The 18453-nt window shown below is 41.2% G+C and overlaps 1 protein-coding gene across 2 annotated transcripts in view; it reads left to right on the top strand.

The window, feature by feature from the left end:
* appl1 (adaptor protein, phosphotyrosine interaction, PH domain and leucine zipper containing 1) overlaps nucleotides 1–11384 on the top strand; it is a 64720-nt gene extending 53336 nt beyond the window's left edge. For both annotated transcript variants that reach the window (XM_070895277.1, XM_070895276.1), the window contains exons 15-22: nucleotides 1745–1927; nucleotides 2601–2653; nucleotides 3396–3570; nucleotides 3664–3700; nucleotides 3920–4066; nucleotides 7439–7489; nucleotides 8693–8782; nucleotides 9226–11384. In XM_070895277.1, the coding sequence (XP_070751378.1) occupies nucleotides 1745–1927; nucleotides 2601–2653; nucleotides 3396–3570; nucleotides 3664–3700; nucleotides 3920–4066; nucleotides 7439–7489; nucleotides 8693–8782; nucleotides 9226–9378 (889 nt within the window). In that variant the 3' untranslated portion in view covers nucleotides 9379–11384. The remainder of the gene's footprint in view (nucleotides 1–1744; nucleotides 1928–2600; nucleotides 2654–3395; nucleotides 3571–3663; nucleotides 3701–3919; nucleotides 4067–7438; nucleotides 7490–8692; nucleotides 8783–9225) is intronic.
* The last annotated feature ends 7069 nt before the right edge of the window (nucleotides 11385–18453 follow it).

The raw sequence follows: 18453 nt of genomic DNA, 5'->3' as shown, positions 1-18453 counted from the left end.
GTTTTTTTTAACCACTTTGGCCACTATTGAGTGTGGTATTTCACCTGCAGATATTGTGAATGGTATATTACAAGCATTGTAATATAAGAGTTGACGGAGTTCAAAAGATTATTGTATGACTCCCCTAATGGCTTAATCGGGAAAGGCCCTGCCTGGTGTAGTACTAAGCCAGAAATAGCTACGCCTTTGTGGAGTGCATATATACATCCTGTGAAGCTCCAAGGGTCCCATATAAATCCACATTTACCCATGAATTTACAAGTATCTCAAGCTACTGAAATAAACATATCTTCATGCAAGCATAAGGCAAGTGGAAGTAGAAATTAAGCCTCTTCAGAATCCAGTTTCTGAATGAAACATTTATTGCCGTGTTCTATTAAGGAAAAATAGTCACCAATAAACAATGAGGCAATAGCACTAAAAGTAATAACTTCCAAACCACCATGACCACGGAATTCAAACAAGACAAACCATTGAAGAGACAGGTAGAGGGTTGTAAGGACATGGCATGCCGTAACAGAATAGTGGTGGAAGTGGAATCTACCCTAACTTTTAAGTATTTGAAAGGGTGGGGTGAAGCAGCAAGGGAATGGAACTAAGTGGATAGAAGAGTCAGCACAGGGATGATGGAACCAATAGTTTTCTTCTCTGCGGTTAAAAAAAGATTCTATGGGGCGAAATTGCCCCTTTTTATCGCCCTGTTAGCGTCTCCGGGGAGTGCTAGCGGGGCACAATGGCGTTTTTGCCTGGGGGAGGGGGTGCTACTGCCTTCGGGGAAATTTCCCCGGACGTTTGGTGGGTGCTCGCCCTGGACGGATGTTATCGCCAGCTTTGCGACAACTTTTCTCCAATAGAACACGGCAATAAATGTTTCATTCAGAAACTGGATTCTGAAGAGGCTTAATTTCTACTTCCACTTGCCTTATGCATACATGAAGATATGTTTATTTAAGTAGCTTGAGATACTTGTAAATTCATGGGTAAATGTGGATTTATATGGGACCCTTGGAGCTTCACAGGATGTATATATGCACTCCACGAAGGCTTAGATACTTCTGACCCCAGGTTGTCTCTCAAAGAGGAGGCCTTTAGCGTCCTGGGCCGCCTCCTTTATTTGTCGTTCATCATTGGTGGCCTTTGCGTCGACCGGGCCGCCATCGTGCAGCCCGGCACTCCGTTTTGGGTGCTGGGCTGCTGGCCCGGTCGATCATGTCCCTAGAGGCCCAGTGGTGACCACCAAAGGGCCTGCAGCATGCGCAGCAGCCCTCCCCTTTAATGGAAGTTGAGGGGTGTTGTAGTGCATTAGCGCTATGTGGAGCATCCACGTAGCGCTGGCCTCCACACGCTCCCATCCCGGCAGCGCCCCTCAAAGGAAGGCAGGGCTGCCCAATTACGTGTCGGGGTGGGACTTCCGGGCAGGCGCAGGATGTCCCGGTCCCAGAAGGTTACCCCCCGCCCAATCAGGGCGAAGGGCAATTTCCAGGCCTATGATTCTAAATTACTAGAAGAGGCTCATTTGCAGCCTCGTCACAATATTACAGCTGAGACCAGGTAACAGCCTGTCAGGAATATGGGCACACATCTGCATCAAGCCAAGCAATCGGCAAGTTTCACCTACTGCATTGTGTCCTAGGTACTATTTTTAAAAGTTGAGAATGTAACACAAACAAAATGCATATTTGTTTCCACCGACCTGGGGAAAAAAAATCCAACTTTTTTTTTTGTACCAATTTTCATCAAACAGCCACAGCAGACCTCACCCCTCTCGGACTAACAGTTCCAGCTCCCTTGGATCCGAATCTGCCGCCCTTTCTGCAACGTCATTGGATTCAATAGTTGCCCCAGACACACCCATTCAGTTTGACATTATTTCCCCTGTCAGTGAGGACCTGTCTAACCAAGCAAAGACTTCAGGACAAGGTACCAGGTAAGAGAAACATGCAAGATGTACTGAGTGTTGGTGAACTTTTGCAGATCAAAAATAAATGGGTAATTCTGCTCAGTCGGCTGAAGGCTTTGTATTTAATTTGAAAATGTTTCTTACTTGTTTATTGTGGAAACATGATTAGTTCAGGATGTTTCAACTACTGCATTGGACTAAGAACCTCCCGGAATAACCATACTTTGACACATGGCACAAGGGAAGCTTTTCACACTGGATTCTTCATGCTTTCTATATTGAGAGTTCCATTCTGTTGTTGGGTTTGAAATGTTTCTCGTATAGTCCAGCTTCTTCATGCAGGGAGTAGCTCAGCCAAACAGATAACAAAGGTCTCGGGTTTGATCTTCAAGCTGAGCTGAGTTAGCTAATCTTAGGGGCACTACATTTGACCTCATGATCTCTGGCAATCTCAACTTGAAGTGAACGTGTGAATTTTGGATGAGGATAAGATCTGTTGTGATGCCCTCTGCAGTTGACCAGCCTGCAGCTACTCACTATTTAGGCTCACAAATGAAGATTGGGGAAATGTCCTCAAGTGGTGGGCATAGAAATGTGCCTTCAGGGAAAGTAGGGAACCGAACCTGACAGAAATAGAGGAAGAAAAAATGGTTTATTTAAAAATAATCAAACACCTTGCCATTTGTTATTCCTCCATTAGACGAACAAATCCATTTGGAGAATCTGGGGAGCTAAAATCAGAGGAATCTGAAGGTAAGGTGAATGTTTGTGCGGCAAAAAAGGACAAGCATGTAAACACATCAGAATTATACTATTGAAAATGTTAGTGTTCGTCCCCTCATTGAACTCCGTGATAAGCTTTAGAAAATTCACATCTCATCTGCCTGGATCATCCCACAGATACATTGGAATGGCCATTTTTTGCTGTGTAAAGGTTATTTAGTTACTGGTGTGTTTGCAAGATCTAACATTTAGTGCTAATCAGGTTACCCATTACACATCATTTAACAGTAAGAACTAAGAATCATGTTTAAGCATTTCTACGGTTTACCATTGTCACAGTTTCTCTGTTCATATTTAGAGTATACTTGTTTAACAGCATTTAGGTAGATTAAGACACATTTCTATTTGTGATGAGTTTGATAGTGACTATTGTGTTTTAACCTATTACAATTCAAGGTTGGCAGAGTCGACTCTCTTGTCATAAGAATAAAGTATGCGGTGAATTAAAATGTCACTGGTATAATTGATTGGTATTTCTCAGTAATACATTACCAATCTCTGTCCACACTATTCTTTTTGGGATAGTGTAGTTCGGGCTCTGTAATGCATTTGGCTCCGATTACAGCTGCTGACCTAACATGACTTGATGCTGGTCACTGATTCTATATCCTTTAGTTTTATCCTTTATGATTCCATGTATGTACAAAGAAAACAAAAAATAAATTGTACCAATTAAAACAGACTGATGTTTTTATTCTAATATCTGCTGCAGAATCTATTCTTCATCAGTTGTTTATCGTGAGATTCCTTGGTTCAATGGAAGTAAAAACAGATGAAACCTCAGATGTCATTTATGAAACAATGCGTCAGATCCTTGCAGCTCGTGCCATACACAATATTTTTCGGATGACCGAATCACATTTACTAGTGACCTGTGACTGTTTGAAGTAAGTTCTTTTTTGTTGGTTCTCAGAACTGTTTGCTGTGTTTGAAAAATTAAAGTATGTATGTGGCTGATTACAGTTTGCTTTACATTTTAGGTTGATTGACCCTCAAACTCAAGTCACACGATTAAGGGTAGGTACTAAAATTAAGTGTCACTTTCAATATTTTTGGGGAAAGATGTTTTATGAATCTGTTACTATTTTCAAGCTTGCTCATGTCTAGTTTATAAAAAAAAAGTTTTATATCCAAGATATTTCTGTTTTTGTTTCTACTGTATGATGAAGTCCCATTACTCCTGCATTGCAAAGCCTTCACTGGGTCTCCTGATTCTTATGATTTTTTTTGTTGCAGTTCCCTTTGCAAAATGTGGTTCTTTGTGCAACTCACAAAGAGAACAAACGTCTCTTCGGGTTTGTGCTGCATACAGGAGGAAACAGGATAGAAGGACGACCAATCTCAGTCTGCTATGTGTTTGAATCAAATAATGAGGGAGAAAAGGTATGAAGGAACATTCCTTGTGATAGTGTTTCCTATTCTGCTTTAAAGCAAATCAATATCAACTGGACAGTGAAACCAAATTTCAATTCTAATCATATTCAATCAGATCACTGGATCTTAGTTTTTTGATTTATATGTTGTATGACCATAGAATATCTCCTTCCTGCCCTCTGGTTATGATTGCTATATGTCTCATTTGATTTCCACTATGCCTATGTAACCCAGAATTTCCTTTGTGCCCATACAAGTACACATTTTAAAATCCTATCTTCCTCTTTTCCAGCCTGTCTCATGCCAATCTCTGCTCCAACAACCTCTCTGCTTTACCCAATCATGACCTGTAAATATTAATTTCTCCTCTCGCAAACACCCTCCCCCATCTCTACTCCTCAACCTTCATTCTCTCCTACCACTGTAACAGGATTGAATCACCCTGTGTAAGCCACTGACTGCCCCCTGTGCCGCTCTCTGCATTTGTGTGGCACCAGTTGCTGCCTGTTAATCACACCTGTTCCATCATCCTCTCTGTGCCCTTCCTGCTCAACACACCTATTGGGGGCTAACCTCCCCGACCTGCTTCCTGTGCCATTCATACCACCCACCACCAGATCAATAATCACTGTCCCTCTACATTTCTGTCCAGTATGTCCATTCACTCAAGACCCTTGCCAGCCAGGACTTTGTGAATGATTGTATTGATATCCTGGCTTTCACTGAAATTTAGCTCACAATGATGACAACTTGCCCCTTTATATAAGCCCCCGGCCCATCTACATTTTCCACCATCTGCCCTTCCTAAACTGCAGTGGTAGCATGGCCCTCATCACCAAGTCATACTTTTGCTGTTGCCCCTACTCCTTTGACACCTCGTTTTTCAAGCACCTTCACCCTGGCCCATACCTCTAGCTGCTCCTTTTAAAATTCTTGTTGCCTCCCCCCCACCCAGAGATATCAATCTTCTTTCCTCCTCCTTCTGCACTTCAACCTCAGTAACTTCAATCTCAATCGCTCTAGTCTCCTCTCCGAATTAATTGCATCTCTGTCCTCTCTAAACCACTTCCTTAATAAAAACTCTGCTACCCATATTCATGACCACCTTCTTGTCTTTGATTGTCAACAAGACCACCTTGAACACTTTCTTGTATCCTGGATTCCCAACTGTTGATTCACCACAATACCTCTGTAGCTGTTGATTTTCTGTATCACTTCCTCATCTCCATCTTTGATGCCGTACCCCCAGCAACAGTTCGTCTCCCATCCGGGTCTTTGTTCGCCCCTCCCCCTAGTACAGCCCCAACTTCGCTCCCTCCAAGTCCAAGGCTTACAAACATCAGTTGCCTCTGGTGCTTTCGACTTCCTTTTTCTCTCACCAAGCAAAACCGATCTCCTATTACCCCTCCTATCCTAGCGCTGAACTGATCCTCACTCCTCTTTCTCTCTCTCTCTTCTTCATAGGCAGTCCCTCGAAATCGAGGAAGACTTGCTTCCACTCTAAAAGTGAGTTCTCAGGTGACTGTACAGTCCAATACGGGAATTACAGTCTCTGTCACAGGTGGGACAGACAGTCATTGAAGGAAAGGGTGAGCGGGGAGTCTTGTTTTCCGCACGCTCCTTCCGCTGCCTGCGCTTGGTTTCTGCATGCTCTCGGCCATGAGACTCGAGGTGCTCAGCGCCCTCCCGGATGTTCTTCCTCCACTTAAGGCGGTCTTTGGCCAGGGATTCCCAGGTGTCGGTGGGGATGTTGCACTTTATCAAGGAGGCCTTGAGGGTGCCCTTGAAACGTTTCCTCTGTCCACCTGAGGCTCGCTTGCCATGTAGGAGTTTCGAGTAGAGCACTTGCTTTGGGAGTCTTGTCGGGCATGTGGACAATGTGGCCCACCCAACGGAGCTGGTCGAGTGTGGTCAGTGCTTCGAATCTGGGGATGTTGGCCTGATCGAGAACAATGATCGTCAACATCTTCACCGTGGCATACGAAAGCATGGGCCTTACACTAAACATCCATAAAGCAAAAGTCCTCTACCAACCTGACCCCGCCACACAGCACTGCCCCCCGGTCATCAAAATCCACGGCGCGGCCTTGGACAACGTGGACCATTTTCCATACCTCGGGAGCCTACTATCAGCAAGGGAAGACATCGACAATGAGATCCAATACCGCCTCCAGTGCAGCCTTAGGTCGCCTGAGGAAGAGCGTGTTCAATGATCAGGCCATTAAATCTGGCACTAAGCTTATGGTCTACAGGGCTGTAGTGATACCCGTCCTCTTGTCTGGCTCAGAGACGTAGACCATATACAGCAGACACCTCAAATTGCTGTAGAAATAACACCAACGATGTCTCCGCAAGATTCTGCAAATCCCCTGGGAGGATAGACGCACCAACATCTCTCTCTTACCAAACTGACCACCGAACTTCCCTTCTTCGTTTCCATGATTGCGAATGGTGTAAATTGTTCCCTCTCCTCAGGCATTGTCCCCCTCCCTTACGAAAGTACTGTCATCGCCCTCTCAAAACAAACACCCTCAAACCCTTTGACCTAGCTAACTATCCCATCTCCAAGCTTCCTTTCCTCTCCTTGAACATGTTGCCGCCTCCCACATTCTTCCTCATCTCTCCTGCAACTCTATTTGAATTATATCCAATGATGTTTCTGCCTCCCCACCCCCCACACAGCAACAGACCAGCCCCACCCAAAGTCATGAATAACATTCTCTCTGACTGTAACTGTAGTGTATTATCCCTCCTCAACCCATTCAACACAGTCAACCATGCCATCCTTCTCCAACGTCTCTCTTCTGTTGTCCAGCTTGATGGGACTGCCCTCAGTTGGTTCCCCTCTTACATATCCAATCAAGTCAGAGAATCTCCAGCAATGGCTTCTCTGCTTACCCTCCATACAATCACCTTAAGAGTCCCAAATGGCCTCCTCTTCTTCTGCAAATGTGGGGCCAGCTAATGACCCCCATCTCTGCCTCTCTTGACCGCTCCACTCCTGTGCTTTCCGCTTGCTTCTCCAACATCTAGTCTTTGATGAGCCACTGTTTCTTTCAGCTAAACATTGGGAATACCAAAGCCATTGCCTTTGGCCCTCAGCACAAATTCCCTCCCTTCGCCATTGATTCTGTCCTCTTCCCCGGCTGGACCAGATCTTTCACAGTCTTGGTATCCTGTTCAACCCTCAAACGGAATTTTGACCGTGGGAAGTTTCTCTACTTTAAAGGCGTTATATAAATGGAAGTTGTAGTAATAAAAGTAGTATTAGATACACCGCAGTTTTACAATGTGACACAATTGATTTTTAAAATAAATTCTTAGTTGTAAATTAAAACAGTGTATTTCAGTCGTTGTGAATATTGTTTCTTTTCTTTCTAGATCTGTGATTCTGTTGGACTGGCCAAACAGATTGCTTTCCATTCAGAAATGGTAAGGCAAAGAAATTTCCATTATGTACAAGCTGCATTTTAAAAATGAACATACAATAACATATAGCAAATATACAGAATGCACAAAATACAGGAAAAGGTTAATACTGCTCGAAACTAGTATATGAATAATAAACTCGAGAGCTCCGAAGTTTTGAGTCCCATAATCCACTGAGGAAATGCAGCAGGGGCAGGACCACCTACCTAAAGGCCCCGATGTTGACCCTGCCAGAAACTACAGGATCAGCTCCTTTAAATATTGTTCGGTAGGACAAAGTCACAAGTCCTGTCAGCAAATGGTAAGATGCGCTTGGGAGGTTTGGAAAATCCATACGGAGGTTGGTGGAGCAGTGGTCAGAGGAAGCACTTTAAAGTACATAGCTGCACTATTTAAAGCTGAAATGTTCTTAAAATAGAACCAGCATGTAGGCAGGTGAACACACGGCTCCAAAAGATATAAGTAAGAAGAGAGCAGCAGACTTCTCAGACTGACATAAATATGGTTCTGACTGAAATTAAGATAGATGGAATTGTGGGAGTGGGTGGCAAAAGACCTGCCAACATAGGCAGTGAGTGGCAACTCCCTAACCTACAGGGTTCTGCCCGACCCCTCCCCCATCCAGTACAAGAAGCAGTTTAATGACCTCACTACGCTAGAAAAGGTAAGTGTGATGGCAGCAAACTGTCATCCATTTATATTTTAAACTTTACAGTCTACAGGGGGGGCAACTGGTGGCCTGTAACGGTCTGCAGGACTGTAGTGGAGTTGGGAGTAGCACTCCTACACCTCCCCACTCTACATTCAGGTAAATATTTAAAACTTTTTTGGTGGCAGCCTTTAAGGATCACTTGTTTTCCAATTGTAGACCTGCTTTTACTGAATACAGCCAGCGCCATCTACCAAAGGGCAAAAAAATATTGCTGAAGGAGCCTCAAACAGACCCTTATTTGAATATGTAAAGGGCATGTTTCAGGCACGTGCATTGTATGCCTTTTTTTGTTACCAATATGGTGGGTGTCGTACTTGCAGCGTGTAATGATTGCATGCTTCCTGCCTGCCATATTGGAGGCTTGGACGCCTGAAAAACGGGCACACGCTATCAAATATCTAGGCCAAAAAAGTCTGGATTGCCTGCTTTAACTCACTTGTAGATCTACAAACTTGTTTACAGTGCAATAAATGCTTTGTTATCTATTGGGTTAGGATCGTCAAACCACAGATAAACAGAAAGAGCTTGATCGAGAAAAGGAAAGACAACTGAAGGAACTTAATAAACAAAAACAGATTGAAAAGGTAAAAAGAAACCAACTCAACGTACACTCAAATCATTCTTTTTAGTACCTTGGATCTCATTTAGTTTGGTTGGTAACATATCTTTGGGCACCTCGTTAATACTGGTTTGAACTGATCTGCACTTTTATAGATGGCTTCAGAACAAAGTGTGTCGTGTCAGTAACCCACTTATTATATTTGCAGAGTGCAACAAATGTAAAAAAAAATATGGCAGCTAATTATCAGTTTATATTATTCACAGGCATTAAATCATAAAGTTAGCTACAGCATTGGATTGTTTTTAGCTGTTATCTTTTTGTTACCAACGTGATCAAGTTAGTTAATAATTGAAAGCCTCGTAAAATGTGAGTTTCCACATTTGCACCAAAACACCATTTTTAAAAAGAAATACCCCACTTTATATAAATGTCAAACTGATCGCATGGAAACAATATTGTTTTCAGGATTTAGAGGAACAAAGCCGACTAATAGCTGCTTCTAGTCGACCAAACCAGACCGGTGGTGAGGGCCAGTTTCTGACATTGGGTGGCAGTAGCCAGTCGGAAGACAGTGACACAGGGGATGATGGGAAGAAGAAAAAGGAATCGGAAGCATGAATATTGAGATTGAAGATGAAAATTTTAATCAGGTTGCATTTGTATTCATAGAACAGCAGGTGACACGCACAAAATAAAATCACAGTAACATAGTAAAAAGATTCGGGATCGCTGCAAAAATTAATCTGAAAATGAATTTGTAAAAATTGTTCTAGGCAGCTCAACCCAAGTGTGATGGAAGTTTTCACCTTACACCTGCTGCAGTATTTAATAAGGGAAAATAGAAAAAGCAGTGTTAAGTTTGATTTTGAACTGCAATAGATTGCTTACTAACTCTTCTCCATATCTTTGCCTTTTTATTTGAAAACCATAATTTTTTGAAAGTAAAGGACTATGTATTCTATATTTTATACATTTCATCCTTGTACTATGTATGTATATATAAAATGTGTGTGTAGAGAGAGAGTTAACATACCTTAATTAGCTTGTCCATGTTTTTTTCATTAATACAAAGAGATCTGATATGTATCTTTCATAAAGTCACAACTTACAAAGAAAGCAGTTGCTGCTTTTGATAAACAAGTTGAAGAAAGTTTTTTCCCCCTGTATTAGTACTTGCTTTATAGTTGAGTAATATGCTGTACTCTACTCTTCAGAAGCAAATCATGTTTTAAAATGTGTACGGTTGTCTTTTGTGCAGTTAATGAAATCCCAAGTATCTGATTTACAGTGTGATGAAATACTTTGTTTGGGACAGTTTATAAGCCTCACACTCTGATACACTACTGGAGATTGACTAGGCTATTGGGCAACATTGTATACTGTAGGTTGATGCTGTTGGATTTATTGAACTGGATTTACAAAATGTCATTAATTATTACAGCTGATCTAATGTGGGACATTTTGATATAAGGTACCAGATTGACTTTAGCCATTTATTCCAGGTTCACACTTTGGCAACTATTTTGTGTTAAATTTAATTTATGTTGAATTTAATTTTAAGATTGAGTGAATAGGCAATACCATATATTTTATATATATTTGGAAAATAGGGGTGGATCTTTTAGGAACACTGACAAATGCTTTATTTCTCTGGCTGTCACATGTTATCCTTATTACCTTTCTCAGAAAGGGTTAGGGTTAGCTGTGAAATAGTGATCTGTGAGAAATTTTATGTACTTTAGTTGAGCTTTAGAGTAACTGTCCTTGGCATTCCCACAATGCTGTTCCACAATACTACACAGTGCCCGTCACTGGTTCAGTTAAATACTATACAGATTTTTAAAAGTATATATTGTGCAGTAATATGAGGTTTCAGTTGATTCTTGTTGCATTTTGTAATATTTCTATTAATAAAGTAATGCGGTTTTATTTGAGGTTTTTTTGCAACAGTTGCATGTTACCAAATGCATATCCCTTGGTTAAGGCCTGAACAGCACATTTCCTTATACTATGGAACTACAGTGAAATTTTGTATAAATGTAAAAGAACTATGTCTTATTGAATTGTAAAATTGTGATTTTTCTATTATCACTCTTAACTGGCTTAAATATGGAGACTTAATTTGATGATTAGTACGTTATGCTAAATTTACCGATTGACACCAAAAAAAGTAAAATTGTTTTAAATTTCCTAAATGATTATAGGCATGGTATTCATTTTGAAGGGGAAAACTTGCACTGTAAGCACAGATCACTGCACTTTGTTTAGCAATATAGCACACATAAGCTGTAAAATTAACCAGTAAGATTTTGTTTAACCTACAACTCTATCAGGAAAGTGACCCATTTTAAGGCAACAACATTCCTCTTCAAGAGGAAGTCACCTAATTAAGAAGTACAGTGTCCACTAAAACTGTAAATGCTCAATCAGAATATTTAAAACCGGTGAAAAAAAATTGAAGGTATTAAAACTACGACAATGCACTTTCTAGACTTTATTAGTGTAGATTAGCAAACGGTCCGGGAAGAAGTACTGCAAGTTTAAGAAGAGTTTTCTAAAGGTCCACATTTTGTACTATTAAATGTTCACAGAGCAGAGGATAATAAAAAAAAACCTAAGTGGGGTTTTGTGTGTGTTTTTTTTTCCCATCAAGTTAGCTACTATTTTATGGTTGGTGATTTGGAAAATAATTTTGCAAATGATGGCCCTTCCTCCAACAGCATAGTAACTTTATCTAGTGAGTAGCTGAGCCATATAGACCACAGAAGGTCCCAAGTTCAGTCACTGGTTTGTGCTGAATTAGCTGATCTCAGAAGGCCAACAACAGAAAATTACAATTGGCCTCATCGTTGAGTTAGGGAGGAGAAATTAAGGTTTCTGCTTCTGATTGCTGTCCAGCAACCCTGCAGGATGTGCATGTGTGTAGATAGCTGGTGAGGATAGCATTGGGTTGAACTGTAACTAGCTTGTTGACACTCACCATCAGGACTCGCATGAATATTGGTAATTTACTGAAGATACAGGCGAGCCTGTGAAACCCAGATTCCAATCTTGTCGTTTTGTGGCCTTTTGTATTAGCACTCTGACCAACGCCCTGTATACATTCTGCATCACTCTCTTGCTTTTATATTCAATGCCACATGTATAAAACCCAGAACCCCAGTTGCCCTTTGTGTTCTTTTCTACTAGTACACCCACCGTTTAAAGGATCTACATATCTGCACCATTAAATCTCGCTGATAGGGTATACTTCCACTCACTGTTTGTTCCCAAAATGTACTAATTCTCATTTCTCTGCATCCAGACTCCATCTTCCCACTCTACTAACTTGTCTGTGTCCTGTAATTTCTTTCATTCTTCCTCACAGTTTCCTTTTCCTCATTTAATATCAGCAAGCATTTGATATCACTTCTATTGCGCCTATGTCAAAATTATTTACTTGAATGGAAAACAAAGGAGGCCCATCACAAACCTCAGGGACAAATTACAACCTTGATCCTGCCAAAGTGAAAAACATCTATTGACCCTCACTCTTTGCTTTCTTTCCCCTAGCTATTACTCTATCCATATGGATATATTCCTTATTGCCACCTGCCTTAATTTCCGTAACACAAATCTCTTGTGCGGCATCTTAACATCTTCGGCAAATCCATACAACACTATTATATAGACAAACACTGCAGGCAATTTGTACATAGCACAATCCCAACAAATAGAAAATGAAACGAATGACCAGTTCATGTGTTTTTTGATGATTATTTGGAGGGAGGTGTTGGCCTCCATCCTCCTCTTTGAATAATGTCATGGGATCTTTTATGTTCATCCCAACTGGCCAAACAAGCTGATGGAGCCTCATTTACCATTTCATTGAAAGACACCTCTAACAATCATAGAATCTTACAGCATAGGAGGAGGTCATTCGGCCTGTTGTGCCTATGCCAGATCGTTGAAAGAACTGCCCAATTTAGTCCCACACCCCAGCTTTTTCCCCATAACCATGCAATGCAGCACTCCCTTTGTACTGCACTGAAATTTCAGCCTAGATTACACATTCAAGTCCTGAAGAGGGGATGAGCCTACACCCTTCTGATTTAGAGATGAGACTGCTACCAACTGAAAGAACCAGACACTTCAGGTTAGTGCCTGCCTGCTTTGTTAACCAGAAGCAGGTACTGTATAAGTTCTTTAAATGAACATGAGGACACAAGAGTCGAGACTTTGATGTAACATTGAAATGTTATTGCTCTTGTGTTTAATGCTCTCCTTTCCAGTCTCTCATCTTCCACCCTACATAAACATGAGCCCCTCCAACACTGCTGCTCATTTTCTAACTCGCAGCAAGTCCCATTCACCCATCACCCCTGTGCTCATATTGACTCCCGGTCCAACAACGGCTCAATTTTCAAATTCTCATCCTTGTTTTCAAATTCCTCCATAGGCTCTTTCCTCCCTATCTCTGTAACCTCCAGCCCCACAAGCCTTTGAGATCTCTGCGCTCCAATTCTGGCCTCTTGGGCTTCCCCAATTTTAATCGTTCCACCTTTGGCAGCTGTGCTTTCAGCTGCCTAGATCCTAAGCTCTGGAATTCCCTCCCTAAACCTCCTCCTTTGTGATGCTCCTTAAAACCTAACTTTTTGACCAAGCTTTTGATCATCTGCCCTGATGATCACCCTGTGGCTCGGTGTCAAATTTTGATTGCCAGCGCTCTTTGAAGTGCCTTGGGCTGCTTTGCTACATTAAAGACTGTTGTTTGGATTCAAACCAGCAGCTAATTTAGGAAAAATAAAAATTAGAACTGGTGAAAACTAAGCTTCAGACAAAGGGGGAAAAAACACTTTAAAGAAGTCACAATAGAAAGTTGTTGTCATACAACTACAAAAATGCAGTTTTCAACTGTGTGTATGGCATGACTGATGAGTTCAGCAATGAAACACTACCCGAGACACACTTTTCACTCTGCTTCTGCCACCCCAAAGAGATATGCACCTTTCCACACTCCATGCATCAGCTCCTTATCCACAACCCTGTGCCAACAACAGGAGCCGAGAATATCCTGATATGGAATTTTCACTATTTGGTAATGTTCCCAAAAGTTAAATGACTACCTCGCCTCACCTCACCTCTTCCTTGCTTTTGAAAACACATACCCTTCCCCCCTCCCAAAAAAACTAACATTTATGGGCTGGAAAATTATCATTGAGACCAAGGGCAGGTAGCAATTGCTTTGCAAGTGTTTTGAACTTTCAGGTTTGGTTATTTGGAACCTTATTTCTGTTAACCCTGTGTTCTGTCACGTCCATGACATAGTGGAGCCAACACATGCATCGTCAGAGCAGAAGCTCAACACAGCAACTGCTACCAGAAGTTGGGTAGTTTATTACTGGACTACCAGATTCACATTAGCTCATTATCAGTACTGACACTAATTTAACTAGAAACTGCTGCTTTCACAACAAAGGGAGCTTTAAAAAGGGGTTCCTGTACAGTGGCCATCCACAATCTAAAATAGTTATCTGAACCTACTTTACAAAATTATCCATGTATTTAGTTAATACCTAATGATGTATTCACACTGTAACTATAGTGTTGCTGTAAAGCAGAAAATGCAGTTTCTAGTGTAACGGCAATATGAATCGAGTGAGGGGCCAAGGAAGAGATAATCTCACTTCACTTCGTACTCAATTTGGGCCTTGACACCCAATTTATACTTCACAAATTTAACGACATCCAACAATAATGTTGGTGCAAAGCCCAAACAGCTTTTCTAAACTTGTAGCGTGAATGCTCTGTAAAGCTGTTTTTAATTTGCAGCTCAGGTACATAGGGAGAGTGAGCGGAATGTACAGGTGTTCCTATAAACGGGCTGTACCGTGCAGGCCCAGACTGGCCAGAATAAAGTACTGCTTACATGATATTCCAAGACAATGCTGGCACAGGTGTGGGCCATGATGTTACCACCTGGTCTCATGGCAACTGATGGCATTTAGGAAGATACAGTTTAAAAAAAAATCTTCCTGGCTGCTGGTCCTAAAAAACAATTAGCAGTAGTTTTATGTTCATCTGACTGCAGGACACCTGGTGTATGAGCCGGTAGCTAAAGATCAATAGAAAAGCAGCTATAATTTCTGTTCTTCTGCGTCCATTCAGCACAGCAGTTAACTGAAATTGGTTGAATCAACAAGGCTATTTTCAGTTTAATACAGCTTTAAATGCTCATTGAGTGCTTAATAAGCTATTAAGATTCTTCCAACCAATGGCTGATTTAATACTATTGGATAGCACCAGACATGTGTGCAACAAAAAAATTATTAAGCATTGGAATTTTCAGTTGGTCAAAAAAAGTCAAAAACTGGTTAAAAGAAAGATTTTTTAAAGATGTACCCATGCAGTTACAGATTTACAGCACAGATACATGTCAGGTAGGAAGAATAGAGAGGTCACTTGAAGGGTGCGAGTCTGGTGGGGTAGAGGAGCAAAGGGATCTTGGAATACAAATACACAAATCACTAAAAGTAACGACACAGGTTAACAAGGCCATAAAAAAGCAAACCAGACACTTCTAGAGGGATAAAATTGAAAAGTAGAGAAGTTATGCTAAACGTGTTTCGAACCTTGGTTAGACCACACTTGGAGTACTGCATACAATTCTGGTTGCCATATTTGAAAAGGTTATAGAGGCACTGGAGAGGATGCAGAGAACATTTACAAGGATGACACCAGAAATGCGAGGGTATACCCATCAGGAAAGGATGAACAGGCTGGGTCGCTTTTCACTTGAAAAAAGAAGGCTGAGGGGTGAGCTAATTGAGCTCTTTGAAATTATGAAAGGTTTTGATAGAATAGATAAGAGTGTTTCCACTTGTGGGGAAGAGCAAAACTAAAGGCCATCAATATAAGATAGTCACCAAGAAATCCCCTGGACCTGATGGCTTGCATCCTAGAGTCTTAAGAGAAGTAGAGGCAGGGGTTGTGGATGCATTGGTTGTAATTTACCAAAATTTCCTGGATTCTGGGGAGGTCCCAGCAGATTGGAAAACTGCAAATATAACGCCCCTATTTAAAAAAGGGGGCAGACAAAAAGTAGGAAACTATAGACCAGTTAGCCGAACATCTGTGGTTGGGAAAATGTTGGAGTCCATTATTAAAGAAGCAGTAGCAGGATATTTGGAAAAGCAAAATTCAGTCAGGCAGAGTCAGCATGGATTTATGAAGGGGAAGTCATGTTTGACAAATTTGCTGGAATTCTTTGAGGATGTAACGAACAGGGTGGATAAAGAGGAACCAGTGGATGTGGTGTATTTGTACTTCCAGAAGGCATTTGACAAGATGCCACATAAAAGGTTACTGCGCAAGATAAAAGTTCACGGGGTTGAGGGTAATATATTAGCATGGATAGAGGATTGGCTAACGATCAGAAAACAGAGAGTCGGGATAAATGGTTCATTCTTTGGTTGGCAACCAGTAACTATTGGGGTGCCGCAGGGATCAGTGCTGGGACCCCAACTATTTACAATCTAGATTAACGACTTGGAAGAAGGGACTGAGTGTAACGTAGCCAAGTTTGCTGACGTTACAAAGACGGGAGGAAAAGCAATGTGTGAGGAGGACATAAAGAGGCTGCAGGAGAACACAGGCTAAATGAGTGGGCAAATATTTGGCAGATGGAGTATAATGTTGGAAAGTGTGAGGTCATGCACTTTGGCAGAAAAAAATCAAAGAGCAAGTTATTATTTAAATGGAGAAAGATTGCAAATTACGGCAGTACAGCGGGACCTGGGGGTACCTGTGCATGAAACACAAAAGGATAGTATGCAGGTACAGCAAGTGATCAGGAAGGCCAATGGAATCATGGCCTTTATTGCAAAAGGGATGGAGTATAAAAGCAGGGAAGTCTTACTACAGCCATACAGGATATTGGTGAGGCCACACCTGGAATACTGCGTGCAGTTTTGGTTTCCATATTTACAAAAGGATATACTTGCTTTGGAGGCAGTTCAGAGAAGGTTCACAAAGTTGATTCCGGAGATGAGGGGGTTGACTTATGAGGAAAGGTTGAGTAGGTTGGGCCTCTACTCATTGGAATTCAGAAGAATGAGAGATGATCTTATCGAAATGTATAAGATTATGAGAGGGCTTGAAAAGGTGGATGCAGAGAGGATGTTTCCACTGATAGGGGAGACTAGAACTAGAGGGCATGATCTTAGAATAAGGGGCTGCCCATTTAAAAATGAGATGAGGAGAAATTTCTTCTCTCAGCGTTGTAAATATGTGGAATTCGCTGCCACAGAGCTGTGGAAACTGGGACATTGAATAACTTTAAGACAGAAATAGACAGTTTCTTAAATGATAAGGGGTTATGGGGAGCGGGCAGGGAAGTGGAGCTGAGTCCATGATCAGATCAGCCATGATCTTATTGAATGGTGGAGCAGGCTCAAGGGGCCGTATGGCCTACTCCTGTTCCTATTTCTTATGTTTTTATGTTCTTAAATCAAATAGGGAATTTAGAAGAAACTTCTTTCCCCACAGAGTGGTGAGAATGTGGAACTCGCTATCACAGAGAGTAGTTGAGGCAAATAGTATAAATGAATTTAAGGGGAGGCTAGATAAGCACATGAGGGAGAAGGGGATAAAGGGTTATGGTGATGGAGTTAGATGAGAAAAGATGGGAGGAGGCTCAGGTGGAGCATAAATGCCGGCATGGACTGGTTGGGCCAAATGCCTGTTTCTGTGCCATATTCCCGATGTAATCCCATGTAATTTTTTTTTTAAATAGCCATGAAGATCTGAAATCAGTTTGCAAACTATTGTTTCTTATCCATGCAGGATTTGGGTGGGTCTCAGCAAAGTTGAGTAATTGATGGTTTAACACAGTGAGTCCTGCGAATAGGCTGTTAAGCAGAGTACAAGCAAGGTTCTTGGTCAATGAAAGGGGAAGGAAAAAAATGTTCTGTGTTCATTCACTGAGTAAAAAGAAACACAAATCTAACTCCTGTTTTGTCCTCTGAGACATTGCTAAGTTGTAATAAATTGAAGATGCCGCTCATTGCAACTTATTCTTAGGTCAAACAAATTGACCATTGATATCACAGAGATACTAAAGGGCTTTCAGTGTATTATTTACAATGTTTTTGTTATTAAAGTTGACATTTAATCTTTTTGTTTACAACTATCCAAACTGTGTTTTAATACTCCTGTACCGATATATTTTGATTAATGGTATTGTACTTGATTCAACCTAAAATGTGAAAATATTGTATATACAAGTCAATGTTCAATGGACAATAAACCCTAAAAACAAAGTAAAATACTGGAAAGAGCAACTTATTTCAGTTATTTATATTTGATATTAAACAATTATTTACAAATCACTCTGCCTTAGTACATATTTCAAACTTTTACACAATGGAGTACCCAAAAATACAACACATGTCTTAACAAGCTGGGCAGGCCAGTCCATTAGTAACCTTTCAGTGACAGTTGTTTGAAACAGTCTGATTGTCACCCTCACTTGATTCTCATTTTACTCCTCACTGCCTTTATTCTCGACATTTGCTATTCTCAGTAAAATTAGTAAGCCAGTGGCAATCACTGCAGGTTATTTGAAGCAACAGACCCATTCCATTTGTTTTAATTTAAAATCCATTCAAGAATAAATGACACTAAGGGATAAAATCACAAAGCAAATCAGTCAGA

This window comes from Pristiophorus japonicus, chromosome 12, assembly GCF_044704955.1.
Source record: "Pristiophorus japonicus isolate sPriJap1 chromosome 12, sPriJap1.hap1, whole genome shotgun sequence".
Lineage (NCBI taxonomy): Eukaryota > Metazoa > Chordata > Chondrichthyes > Pristiophoridae > Pristiophorus > Pristiophorus japonicus.
This window is presented reverse-complemented; position numbering and strand designations above follow the sequence as displayed.